General features: G+C 38.5%; 1 protein-coding gene across 2 annotated transcripts in view; it reads left to right on the forward strand.

Moving 5' to 3' along the window:
• The window catches only part of BACH2 (BTB domain and CNC homolog 2), a 205,921-nt gene extending 199,103 nt beyond the window's left edge, over positions 1-6,818 (forward strand). For both annotated transcript variants that reach the window (XM_063124873.1, XM_063124872.1), the window contains exons 5-6: positions 2,197-2,403; positions 5,903-6,818. In XM_063124873.1, coding sequence (XP_062980943.1) covers positions 2,197-2,403; positions 5,903-6,385 — 690 coding nt within the window. In that variant the 3' untranslated portion in view covers positions 6,386-6,818. The remainder of the gene's footprint in view (positions 1-2,196; positions 2,404-5,902) is intronic.
• Positions 6,819-13,919: the final 7,101 nt, after the last annotated feature.

Here is a 13,919-nt window from a genome sequence, read left to right on the forward strand (position 1 = left end):
GCTAAAAACAAATTTAACCAAGTTAATGAACCAAGTTAAAACAATATATAATTTAAAAGCAGTAAAAGCAATTGAAACAGTTAAAACAATATGCCATCTTAGTGAATTTATCCATTAAAGGCTTTATTAAAAAGCCATGTTTTTACTTGGCATTGGAATGAAAATCCACATTCAAATATCAAAAGAAACTTCCTAAGAAACTGGGCAATTGGCAATTCCCTTTTCTGTTACCCACATCTAAGCATAATCTTTGTATTGATGTGAAATTTAGATGGCTGCTGCCCCCTCCTGGCCAGCATGCACACTGACCTAAACAACAAATGTGTGTACATAATCTCTTCCAGAGTAGCTAGCTGTGTTGTTCATCATAGCAAAAGAACAAAAGACCTTGCGGCATCTTGGAAATGAATTCATTCCTTATAACAGGAACTAAAGTAAATAAGCACTGCCTTACTTGATCAGACTAGTCATATTAGTCTAGCATCCTAATTCCAACAATAGCCGACTAGATGCATCTTGAAGCTCAGAAGTAAAGCTTGAATACTGCTTCTGAACATGGTAGTAGTTGAACAAGTTAGTTGTTGTGGCTAATAGTTGTTAATTCCTCCGTGAATTTGTCTAATTCTTTTTTTAAAACCATCTGAGCCTAGTGACCATCATCTTGTGGTACAAAAGGTTAATTATGCTTTGTATGAAGAAGTACTTTTTTTCTGTGCTAAACTTACTGCTCATCAACTCCTTTGGTTGACCCAAAATTCTAATAAGATGAAAACGGGGAGGGGGGGAAATTCTCTCTTCACGCCATTCATAATTTTTAAAATCTTTATTATCTCATCTCGGAAAACTAGAACAGTGGCTATAGCCATTTGTTGTAAGGAGCATACTCCAACATGCAAACCATTTTAGTCGCCCTTTTCTTTACCTATCCAGTTCTAAGACAACCCTTGAGAGATGGGATATCCAGATCTATACGCAGTATTCCAAATGTGGATATCCCATGTGTTTTATACTTGCAATTTACGATACCTGCTACTTTATTTTCATTCCTAATATTACATTCTTTTTTCATCACCATAGCACACATAACTGATATTTTGGCTGAGCTGTTTGTCCATATTCCAAATGCCTCTTTCCAAGGCAGCCTCAGCTGTTTCATACTCTTATCAGTGAACATCTGAGGTTGAAGTAGCAACCCACTTAGGTGCATGAAGTGGACAGAGATGATGATAATATTCATTGAATTTATGTGCCACCTTCTAAGTCTCATTCATGTATTTACGCTGTTGCCTTTGAAAGCTCTTAATGCAGCAATAAAATATCCTTTTAAGTACCAAAGCACATTTTGTCTCTATGTAAAGTCATACAAGATATTTGGCCACCCATTTTCAGTATGGCTCCCACAGAATAAGGGAAGAAAAAATTATCTCTCAAAATAAAACTATTACTGGCAAAAGAATTTTCCCCTTTTAATTTTTTGGGGGAGGGGGGGCAATCTTGATGCCCTAAAAATGCTATTTATTTTATTAGATTTCACTTTTAATTTCTTTGTGATTTACATTTTTATTGTAAGCTACTATGAGTCTGATTTTATCATAGAAAGGTGGCTATAAATGTCCAAATAAGCAAAACAAATTAATTCTGAATATTTGCTCCTGCATATGAACTTGAAATGCCACCGAAGGGCTTTACAATTTTGTGCCATTGTATTGGTGTTTCTTCTTATAAGGTTTTATTTGCTGGCTGTCAAATTGGATTCTATATAGTTCCACTGATGTAGCAGCGAATGCAAGCAACTTATAACAGCTATCTTAAGTCATATAACCTCATTAAAGACTACAAAACCATTTCAAGTCCAGGATTTATAGCAAAATCTTATTCTATAAACATTATATATACTCTATTCACACAAGTGGAGCTTGCATTTTGAGGAGACTGAATTACTTTTATGTGTGAAAAATCCCATTCAATTTCTAAACAAGCAGAGGTAGCATTTCTGATTTTATTATATTAAAATAATTTACACTACTGGAAGATGTACTGCTTAAATTCTACTGGCACTTCAAGTTGCTTAGAATGGAGCTAATACTGATGAAATTGTCAATCTTCTATTTGAATAAAAGCACATTTCACAAAGGAACCTGTTAAATACTGTTAATTAAGCAAACTGCATCTCCCTTTCTTTCTTTTTTCCCCCAGGTGAAACTTCCATTTCCTGTAGATCAAATCACAGATCTTCCAAGGAACGATTTCCAGATGATGATAAAGATGCACAAATTAACCTCAGAGCAATTGGAATTTATCCATGATGTTCGGCGGCGCAGTAAAAATCGGATTGCAGCTCAGCGCTGTCGTAAGAGAAAACTGGACTGTATTCAGAATTTAGAATGTGAAATCCGCAAGTTGGTGAGTTAAATACACTGACTCCACTGAAATATTGCCTTTCTTCCATGATGGAACACAAGACTCCATACAGGGTAACCAGGCAGTCTCTGTAGCCTTCCCGCATCTTTCCTAGTGAGAATTCCCTTCCTCTGAGGCCTTTCTCATCCCAAGCAGGAACCACTGGGTTTCATTGCCACCAGGACCTTTCAGGCTCAGGACAAACTCTTTACTCAGTGTTCTATCTGGGAGGACAAAGTGACCCTGTTCAGACGACACGCTAAGCCACAGGGATTAAGCATTTTCAGCTAAACATTGATCCTGTTCAGACAACACGCTATGCCACAGTGATAAAGCACTTTGAGCTAAACATTAGCATGTCATGTGAACTATGACTTAGCATGTTGTGTGAACCATTCCTAATAATGATGCTACGTAACCAGGTTTTAAACACTCTCACTGACCATTTGTTACAAAAATGTTAGTGGCCTAATCATGGCTTAGTGTGTTGTTTGAACAAGCCCATTATGCGTGTCATGTGAACCATTCCTAACCATGCTGGCTACATAACCACAGTTTAAAAATGCTCACTAACCATCTGCTGCGAAAGAGTTAGCGCCCTAACCATGGCTTAGCGTGTTGTCTGAAGAGGCCCACTGACTTTATCCTATAACCTTGTACTGTTCCCTTTATTACCTTCCTCTTACGTAGCCAAAAGCAGAAGGCATAGGATTTTATAAACAAAGAAAGCTTTATCAATTACAATAATAAGTTGCTGAATAATAACAAGTAACTCTTAAATGGCTCTTCAAAATAGGTTCTCTCATACATAATACTCCAAAATCACCCTCACAAACAATTCTTGCACAATCACCATAGACCTTCACTTGAATCCTTAACTCATTCTCAGTTCTCAAACCTAAAATCCTTTCTCTGTTCTAAACCTTCTGTCATCCGTCCCGTCTCATCTCATCCCTGTCTGCCTCAAGCACAGCATCCAGTTTACATAGTACACACACATTTCACCCCCTCCTTCTCACTCTCTTAGCCATGCAAGAGAGGACATCATTCTCCCCCAGAGATATTTACCAAGCCATAGATCTATAACAACAATCACAGTTAAAAACATAAACTCAATATGTATAAATGTGTAACATTACAGTCTCCATCTAAATACCGACCAGACCTGCTTAGCTCTAGCAGGGTCACTGCATTATGTGCCTTCAGACCATAGGTTCTACCTTATATAAATGTCAGTCCTGTGCTTGTCTCTTGGTCATGCTGGCCTTCTGGTTTAATGCTTCTTTGCCTCCTGTGGGCCATGCCTCCACTCTGAAGTCTGGTATGACCAGGATCATGTACCATGTGAGACATCAAAGTCCAGGGGGTACCATGCTTCCCACCTTCCAGCAATGTGTCTCTTTCTCCGGAGAAGTAATTGAATTCATGGCATCACCACTGTCCTAGATGGACACAGAATTTGAGTTTTCCCCCTATCTCCACTGTGTCCAAAGTCGCAGTCCCTTTACTGTTGCTCATAGGAATCAATGGAACTGTTGTTATGAGAGAAATTAATTTCAACCTTTATCACGCTGATGAGCACTTTTCTAGGTGCACAGGTGGAAGCAAGACAGTCTATACCTAAAGCCAGTTGCTTGTGCAAACTTTCCTTAAACTTCTGAGGAGGTTCTACAACCACTAAATCAACATGAACATAATCAACAAACAGAATTGCAGCAATTCCACATGAGCGCTTGTGCCTTTTGCTCTTCACAATCTATTATTTTATCTTTATTTAAATATTACTGGTGTGGCATAACTGCAACTGAAAATCTGCCTTTCTGTACTGGGGCTTCATAACCTTTGAAACTGGCTTGTGCTTGGGCAGGTTGGAATGTGTGGTAAGTATCCACACCATTGCCACCAACCAGCAGGTAAGTATGGGGATGCTTTGGGTACTTCCCATGCAATCTAGCTGACAGACGTAGGACCTTCTTAGGAGCTAATTACAGATGTTCTAGCTGTGGTGTGAGGCAGCCACCAAGGAACTGTGACACACTTGTAATGTTATGCTTATTCCTTCAAGCATCGTTCTTATCAGCTCGTATTTTTTGAGTTGCCATAGCAATGCAAGCTAAAGTTGTTTAGGTTTGTGAGAACTGTCTGCAGCAATTTCACTGATATTTGTTATGAACGTGGGACTGTCAGAGGAGGATTCTGAAGCTAGTGAGCTTATAGATATTGTACTAATGTTATTGGTTATCCTTAATTGTTCTGAAAGCTGGTTCAGATGTCTGTCAGTTGGAAAATTAGAGCGCAAGTGACTCTCACATTTGATCCCCAGCTTCTGCTGTAATGTCAAAAGAAATGATGTCAAGTTCTCACACTTTGTCAGATCTTGGAGCTCATAGATCTCACTCCGGTAGGTCAATGTATGAGTTCCACTATAGAATGAGCAGGATGTCAGATCTCCAATTCACTTGTGAGAGCTCTGTTCTACACATTACACAGATTGAGGTGGTAGAATTTTGGACTTGGACCATACTTCAGACTGCAAATGGGGACATCATATTTCCAAATGCTCTCTTTAAATAAGGGACTCGTAAAGACAAACGTGGGTCTAAAGGGCCCTTTAACCAGAGGTGTGGTGAACACACAGCATATTTATGGACTATGCTCTTGATAAAGTCGGCAATAGCTATTTCTGAAACATCCAGCAAGCTCTACAGAGTAGTGTAGTGCAATATTCAGAACAAAAGGTGTCAACAAGGGTGCTCAATGCTTGACCTTGCTGACCTGGTGAGAGGTGAGAACACTTCAGGATTGAGTTATTTTTTATTTTCACTTTCCTGCCAGGGCTTTGATTAACCAGTTCAAAGGTACCCTTGTGGATTAGTTGGCTGGATGGTGGCATGGCAATCAGGCAGGCATTTGCAGGTTTCCATGAGAACAACTCCCTTTCATCAAGGAAGAACCAAATATGGTTTATGGCTTCTGTGGAGGTTCCAGAACCTTCACAATGTCCCTGGCAGCCCCTTCTCCAAGCTGAAGAAACTTATCTTGGGAAAGGGAGTTAAAGTAGAAGGCCATGAGACAGGAGAAACAGTGGACCTCTCCTTCTTGGCCAGCATAAGCAAAACATGCTGGCAAAACGATACCGCTCAGGTCTTTGTTCCTCCCCTCTTCTTCAAGATGAGTTGTTCCCTCTTGGAGGAGGGAGATTGGTAGTCGGCACTGGAGAAGATCAGGGGATGCAAACAGGCTGTGCCTGCTTTGATTCTTTCTACAAGGATTTAAGCTAGGGTGTTTGTGCAGTTGAGCACACCTGATTCATATTCTTACCCCATCCTTACTCTGAAGTGATGCAGTCCACATGTCTACCACCCCATTCTGCATAATGTGTAGATCAGTTCTGCCTTTGCTGATTGCTGAGTTCAAGAAGCTGAAGCCTGATGCACCATACTTCTCTCTAAAATTAACACCTCTTTTCCCTACCAACTCATTTCTCGCCTCCCTCCCCCAGGTTTGTGAGAAAGAGAAACTTCTATCAGAAAGGAACCAACTGAAAGCATGCATGGGAGAGCTGTTAGATAATTTCTCCTGCCTTTCCGAAGAAGTGTGTAGGGATATGCAGAGCTCCGAACAGATCCAAGACCTGCACCGATACTGCCCCGTTCTCAGGCCTATGGATCTTCCAACAGCAGCCAGTATCAATCCTTCGCCAGCCAGAGTGGAGCAAAATGTAGTGACGTCCCAGTGTATTGGGGAAGGCTTGCAGTGCTGTTCAGAGCAAAGCCCTGGGCAGCAGCTAGGAGCTCACTGGCTCCCTAACAACATTTCTGACAAATGTGCACCAGCGAGAGTACTGGATGGAGCTGACCAAGGTACTTACTCTGAGCAAGAGCTCCCTCTAGAGCAGAATAACCAAACGGTGACAGTGGACTTCTGTCAAGAAATGACTGATAAATGTACAACGGATGAGCAGCCTAGGAAGGAATACACCTAGTGGCTGTATACTTTTTACATCATGCCTAGCAAGGTATTCTTCAGTCAGCCAGTGGCCACATTTGTTTGTTGTTTAGATTGAAGAACATATTTGGTGCACACTACAGTGGTCTTAGCAGCAATACTGTTTTTAAGTATTCCCTCCTCTCTACAAGCAGGAGTTTATCTTCTTCACTATGGTGCTATCCCTTGCTCAGGCAGGGGAACAAAACAGTGGCAACACTGTCTGTTTCTTTTTTATTGTTGTTGTTGTTCTTGTTATTGTATTTTAATTTCAATATTCAACAGGGATGGACAGAACACCTCTGAGGACCCAAACGCAGCTTTTTTCTCAGTGGCCCATGTCACAAAACCCTAACTCAGGAATTTCCTCTGAATGTTCAATTTTTCATTGAAGACAGCTTCTTTACACATCAAAGTTTTATAGCTAAACTGTACATACTATATATAGTATATATAAAAATATATATCCATATGCAAAAAAAAATTCCCTGCATGCCTCAAATTTTTTCTCATGAAAACAACTGGAAATGTTTAATTTCTATTGTATAAACAAAATTCCAACATTCCTTTTTTTGTCAATGCTAGAAGTAGTTTGTAACTGTTTTAATATTTTCCCCTCACCACTCGGTTCACAGTTCAGCAATATCATTCAGTTTGTACTTTATTTATAAAGTTTTAATGTTAGAAACTTATTTGAAATTTTAATATGGACAGCGTTTGTGGCACAGCTGTCTTTTTGTGTGTGTGTGCCTGTTTGAGCAAAGTGGGTTTTCCTCTAATTTTCTCAGATACTGTACAGCGATGGTCAACTTTGCCACTTGCACTGAGTTTTGGATCAAACCTCTTTTCATAAATGAAGTCGTGACTTCCATAGAACTCATATACTGTATTCTTTGCTTCCTCATTTTCTTTATCCTCTGTTAAGCAAAATAGAGGGTGGAAAAACAACACTCAGGAGATTATTATATAGGGAATAACAATCTTGCCAAATATGGAATTCACCCAATAGTGTTAATTGGGTATTTTCTGTATTCATCTTTCTTTTCCTTTTTTTAATTTTCCCAAATCAAACATAAATATTAAGTGGCTGTTTTCTTTTCTTTCTTTTTTTCCTTTTGGAGTATTTTCTATTTGTCAGGTATGTTTTAATATTTAATAAGATACTTTAAAACTGTTCAGCGGCCAGTCTATGTCACTGATGTTGAGAAAAATAGCTTAAGGCAAAGGCTGTTTACGTCAGTGAACAAGGTTCCATGACTCTCAGTGAAGTTCGAATTAAGCTGCCCACAGCAGTTCTTACTCATTCAGGTTGTTCTAGTGTTGTTCATCCCTACAAAGAGTCCTGTTGGCCTCTGTGTATAATTCCATCAAACACCATCCTACCCAGGTGTTAATTGAGGTGTTTTACTACACCTGCTTCCTATTTTCACCGGCATCAGCTCAATCTCATTCAGCCCCTTTCAAAAATGAGAAATAGTCTGCATGAGAGAGGATTTCAAGACTAGGCCTGTAGTAAAAAGATGAGTAGCGGTTGCTTAGAGAGCAATTCCTAACCCTACGGCTTAAAAGGCATGCGTTTCTCCAGTGATGTGATTGCCCACATGACAGATATACCATGCTGTAAGTTCCCCTCAGTTCGTAGTATTCTCATCAGCACAGATCAGCTTTTGTCTCAGAAGAAACTTTGTCAGAGGAGCCATTTCAAAAGTATTGAAACTGGAGCCAAGACTTGCGTTGGCTACTCCCTCCCCATCTCCGATGGATGGCGTCCTTTTGTCTGTGTATGTGGTGTGTTTTAAGTGACTTTCTACCTTGACTGTGCCAGGGTGCTTCAAGCTATATTTTATGATGCCATCTATGGTTTACAGATCAGTACTGTTCACCTATACTGTGGATCAGACCATGTTGGGGCAGCGTACGTAACTGATTCGGGCAACTTTTTCTGTTAACTATGACAATGCGTCCCTCCGTGCTAATGTTTACACTAAGCGGTGTGGCACTCAGTAAATCAGCATCGTTTTTCTGTTGGAGGAATTGGCGCACACCCCCCCGTTTCCCCCGTTTTCTGTTTTGTTAGCGGCTTCTGCAGACAACTTGCCATTCCTGCTACTTCTCTTGACTCCAAATTCACTGCAGCTTACCTGCCAACCAGGAGATGTATACATTGCATGTGCCACGTTTATTGACTAGGAAAAGAGGTGTGTCCTTATGTAGGTTGGAAATGTTATATTTTTAAATATATATATATAGGATATATATATATATATATATATATATATATATATATATATATATATTATTTAAGTATTAACCATTTTTGTAAAATAAATATAGAAACTTATTTCTAACTATTCATATATTTATATATGTCATATGGATGCTAGCTCAAGCTGTAGGGCAATGCTTTGGCACCAAGATGGGAAGTCCCTGATTTGCTTTAAAAGTGTAGCTATTTAATTAGATGGGAAGCTTACAACCATTTTGTGTGCAGAAAACAAACTCTATAGGGTGATGGGGTATGCAAATATGGGCGGGGTCTTGTAATCAGTTGACGTTGCAAAGCCCTTCTGTGCTTCGCAAAGGAATCGTAACTTCTGTGAGACAGCAATGTAAGCTAGAATTTTAAGCTACATGTGAACAACATTATAGCTTCATAGCCAGGTTTTGAAATTTGAGGTTTTGTTGTTGTTGTTGTTGTTGTTTGTTCATGTTCAGTTGACAGTATTTTCTGTTGCCTTTTTTTAATCTTTAAGTGACCTCCTACAGCTAGTTGTGTTTTTTATGGATATTCAGCCAGCTCTAAGGCTTACATAGTTAAGGCTTACATTGAACTAGCTTTCTGACATGAAGATTTACCGTCACACCAACTCATGTGCAACTGGTACTTTTGACCTCATTCCAATGGTTTAAATGTAATTGACAGAACGTATTGTTCTACAGCTATTGTATTGACCTGGCTCGCTCATTGGTGCTGGGCCTCTCTTCCCTTTTCTTGTTTTTTGTTTGTTTTCTTCTTTTAGAGAAAACATGTTTCGTTTCGTTTTTAAATCCACTGCTCAGATAAGTCTATTGTTTCAAACTTTTTAGGATATTTTAAGTTTGGCTTTTCTCCATTTAGAAGTGACTGATTTGTATACTTGCTTCCTTGGACTATATATTGTGTACGGTTCTTCAGAACCACATGGTTCATGGGTTAACTTCAAGGGAGACATTTAGGAGAATTACCTTCAGAACTGGACACAAGTTGGTACATTTGAATTGCATTGGGCTGGAGGAAAATAATAAATGACCAAATTCCTATTTTTAAATAAAAAAATAAATCAGCATCGCTCAGCAATTCAGAAAGAGAAAATCCTTATACCTTTCATGGATAATAATTCATAAAGGAATTAATGTTTTGTCTTGGTTTGATGTTTTTATGCTAGATATAAGCTGCTTTTGCACTGATACAAGGAACATGTAAAGAGTGTACATATAGACCTGTCCAGTCTGGATCTACTTCTCCTTTTTATTTGCCTTTGCTATACTTTGTATTGCCAGAAAACCTCATTTCATTTAGGCTTATTCTGCTTTTGTCAGGTGAGTATTACATTATATAATATATTTGCGTTATCTTGGGGGTGCCTTGAATACAATTGAAGTTCATTGCAACCTGATTCTGGAACAAAGAGCTAGTTTAAAAGAAAAGATCCAATCAAGTTACCAAGACATCTCAACTCTTACATCCTAGGCCCAACAAATGACGACTCAGGCGTCAGAGTTTGATGCTGCAGTATAAAAACTATTATTTTATATATTGTACAAGTAAATTATTCAATGTCTTTCTAAGGATATATGCTGCTTTTAAAGATGCACTATATATTTTTTGGGATCTAATCCATGTATTTTTGTTCCCAAGGAAGTAAAAAAAAACACCACCCCAATACAATGAAAAAAATCATTGGATACACAAACCACTGTGATTAGTATTCCAACAGCTATCTCTTTAAAAGAGAGAGTAGGAGCTAAATCAACTTAAAACATACTCAGCTGCTCATAATATGGTGGTTAAGGCTTACATTAAATTCATTGCCACATTTGTAAATTCAAAAGCTTCCATATAAATTTTGAGTATATTTATATCAGCGGTTTTAAAAAAGTCTAATCTTGTGTAGTTCCTGACAGGGGTTATGTCCCTCTAAAACAGGGAGAGTTAACTTGTGGCCCTCCAGATGTTTTGGCTTACAGGTCCCAATCAGCTCTAGCCAGCATAGCCAGTTGTGAGGGATGATGAGATGATCCTCCAGATGACCACACATTTGCCTACCCCCTCCCCTGCTCTAAGAGCTCTGAATAGTGTGATAGTCAGCAGTTGTACTTATTCCTATTAATGCATCGTTGTGATGAGCAAAGCTATGGCACTGGAACTGCAGTTTTCCTCTGCTCTCTTAAAGGAAAATAACTTCTTCCCTGGGTGGAATATGCACCCCTCCTGACAGCTGCTACTTGTTTGGTTCGTTAAAGCTTGTATGCCAGAGTCAGAATAATTCTAAAATAAAGAGACCTTTGGAGCCTCTAACAGAAGTGTCAGGTAATCTCATTCCAGAACCATTGTGACATTTTTTAACCCTTGTATGTTCATTTTTAAACACAAAACAAAACCCCAGCCTGTGGGGCTGTGGACCTTGAACATCAGGCGTCTTAGATAGTTTTGATAAGCCTATGCAAACTTGAGATCCTCACCGGTTTAGCTCAGACCAATGACTTCAAGAGGCAGTCGTCACAAAAATGAACAGATCTCATGTTTATTTCTTCTCTTATTTACATAACGACATCAGTTTAAATGTGTACATTTTTAAAGTTCCATTTAAAGAAGATGGATAGAAAAAAAATGACTTGATGTAGTCTAAGGGAAACCTTGCTAAAAATGTGGTAGCTAATTTCTATCTACAGTATAAAATCAGTGTGTGTGATTTTGCTTGTTTATACTATGTATATTTATAATATTTGAATTATTTCATGACTCAGGCATCAAATGATGCTTCAGAATAGAGTTGTATGTGTATATATGTTAAATCCATTCAAACAATTTTATGTATATTTTAAAAAATCTATAGATTGGTGGATTGTAGACTACTAATAAATTATTATAATTTTCTTTGGAAGTTAGAATGTCATTGCTTGCCGTGTAAAAGAATTATAGTATTTTCCTACACTCCACCAATATTATATATATATATATATCAAATTAAAACTAGTGATGTGTGTTTGTTTTTAAATTATAATGCTCTTATGGTTCTATCATTGTTGTGATGATAACCACTTTTCTAGTGGAGAGTAATTACTCAAATTCCTTTCCCAAACTTAAAAGAAATACCTTTTATTATCAGACGCCTCATTGATATCAGCTCTTTTATATAGGTCCGGTTTTCATACGAGTTTGACACCTATGCAGTGTAGTAATTGATATGAACGTTTTGTGCAGCCTGGTCCTGTGCATGTTTACTCGAAAGTCTCACTGAGTTTGACAGAGCTTATGCTTGGATTAGTGTGCGTAGGACTACAGCCTTATAAATGGAAGAACTTAAATGGTTTTGTCAGAAATTGATTTCCAGTTTGTTGCTCAAAGCTTGCAATGGAGCTCAATTTCAGAGTCTAGATTTAGTGATCTATTTAATTTCAAAGGCATTTGGAATTGTAAACTCAGCCTAGGATTTCCCATAGCACTCTGTCTTAACAGGTCAATTCAAATTTGGCAAACCAGCCTGAGTGTCTGTCTTCCCCCCACCCCAGAATGCGGTATTCTGCTGAATGCGAGCATGAGCTCTTTTGCATTGACAATGTCACAAAATGGATGACGCGTGCTTCAGAAACTAGTAGCTACCACTTGTGATACAACTAAAAATATCTGGATCCCTCCAATCAGCAGAAACTATATGAAATACTTTGTGGAGATCTTTGGATGCTTGATTTTTGCCATTCAGTTCAAGGGTCAACTTTGATTTCAAGGGTGGACAACACCCCAAGAGTTTGTTCCAGAACCAGTGGGATACAAGTGCACCTCTAACTATATGCCTTACAAACTTCAGAGGCCATATTCAAAACAGGGTTTTTATCAGTGTATGCAAGGGGATGCAACCCCTCTTCTCTTCCTCCCCAGGTCAAACAGTATGGACAGTTTTCACACATATCTACCTGTATACTCCTCTGTACCTCTCATAACTGGTCAATGACTGTAACAAGTTGCATCAGGTGTTTTTCTATATACTTTTTACACAGATTCTATGCGATTAATGTAACTTAATTCAATGCATCATTTTATTGTACTAGTTCTTAAGCTTGTCTATTATTTTTTTCTAGGTGACTGTGGTTTCTTGTGATTTTTATTGTATAAATGAAATGGCTGTTGATGCTTATTCCTTGTTACTAAGAATTTTTACCTTTTTGGAAAAACAGCATTGCTATGAACTAATAAATTTAAGACTTCATTTACTCATTGTAAATACAGTATTGTGCGAAGAAAAAAAATCCCTTTCCATTCATTTGAATTGATAGTGTTAACTGAATTTTGTCTAGACACCATTTCTGTTGATGAAATAAAGACATATCAATATGTATTGTAGATTAGTGTCTCCTGCCTCTGAATTTACTGTGGTTGTATTCACTTAGAAAACAAGCAAATCTGAAATATGGCTTAGACCTTAGTTACACCTTACACCTTAGTTAATATTTGATATCTAAGAGATCCATCACACCAGCAATTCATCGCACACTCCCCCCAGTTTTGCAGCCTGATAACCACATGACGTCGTCCATGTCCTGCACTAATTTTGGCTCTTTGCCTCCAGGTTTCATTTCTTTTTGGAGCACAGAAAGTCTGGTTTATTTTCCCTCCCTGCAAAATAAATGCTCTCCTCCCTCCTGTGTATTTCTGTGGTTGTGTTCTATCGACCATCCAGTCCTTTGTTGGGGGCGAGGGTGTCTAAGGGCGGTCTCTCTAACAAAAGAGGAGGGCAGTGCGATTCTCCACTCAACCGTGAAGGGGGAGGGAGAGAGGTTTCATTTATGTTCTTGCTCATGAGTAGGCATGGCAAGGGGTACATTTTCACCTTAAAAGAAATGTGGATGCCCCTCCTTGCCTGCATCTCCCTCATTTTTAAAAATAAAGAGATCAAAATTGGCACAGTGATAGCTCTTAAGGAGGGCTTTAACCACTCGAAGTTTGAATCGTATTGGTTCATCCCCTGATTATTATTTTTTTATGATTTTTTAAATTTCCCCCCTTAAACCCATTTTCCTGGAAGTTCTCAAGTATGAAAGATAAATCTTCCATTCCTTTGAAGCTGTGCATCTTCAAGTTCATAAACTACAGATCTGCTGGTTCCCTTACTCAAAAGTAAATCCCACTGATTTCAACTGCATTTACATCCAATTCATACCAAAATCCCATGCATGCTTACCTTTGAGTAAACCCCATTTTAGTAAGTCTGTCTCTGTTCAATGGGGTTAACTCAACCCTCTCCAGAGTGAAGTATCCAACTACCACCAACCAA

The sequence above is a fragment of the Elgaria multicarinata genome, chromosome 4 (genome assembly GCF_023053635.1).
Source record: "Elgaria multicarinata webbii isolate HBS135686 ecotype San Diego chromosome 4, rElgMul1.1.pri, whole genome shotgun sequence".
Lineage (NCBI taxonomy): Eukaryota > Metazoa > Chordata > Lepidosauria > Squamata > Anguidae > Elgaria > Elgaria multicarinata.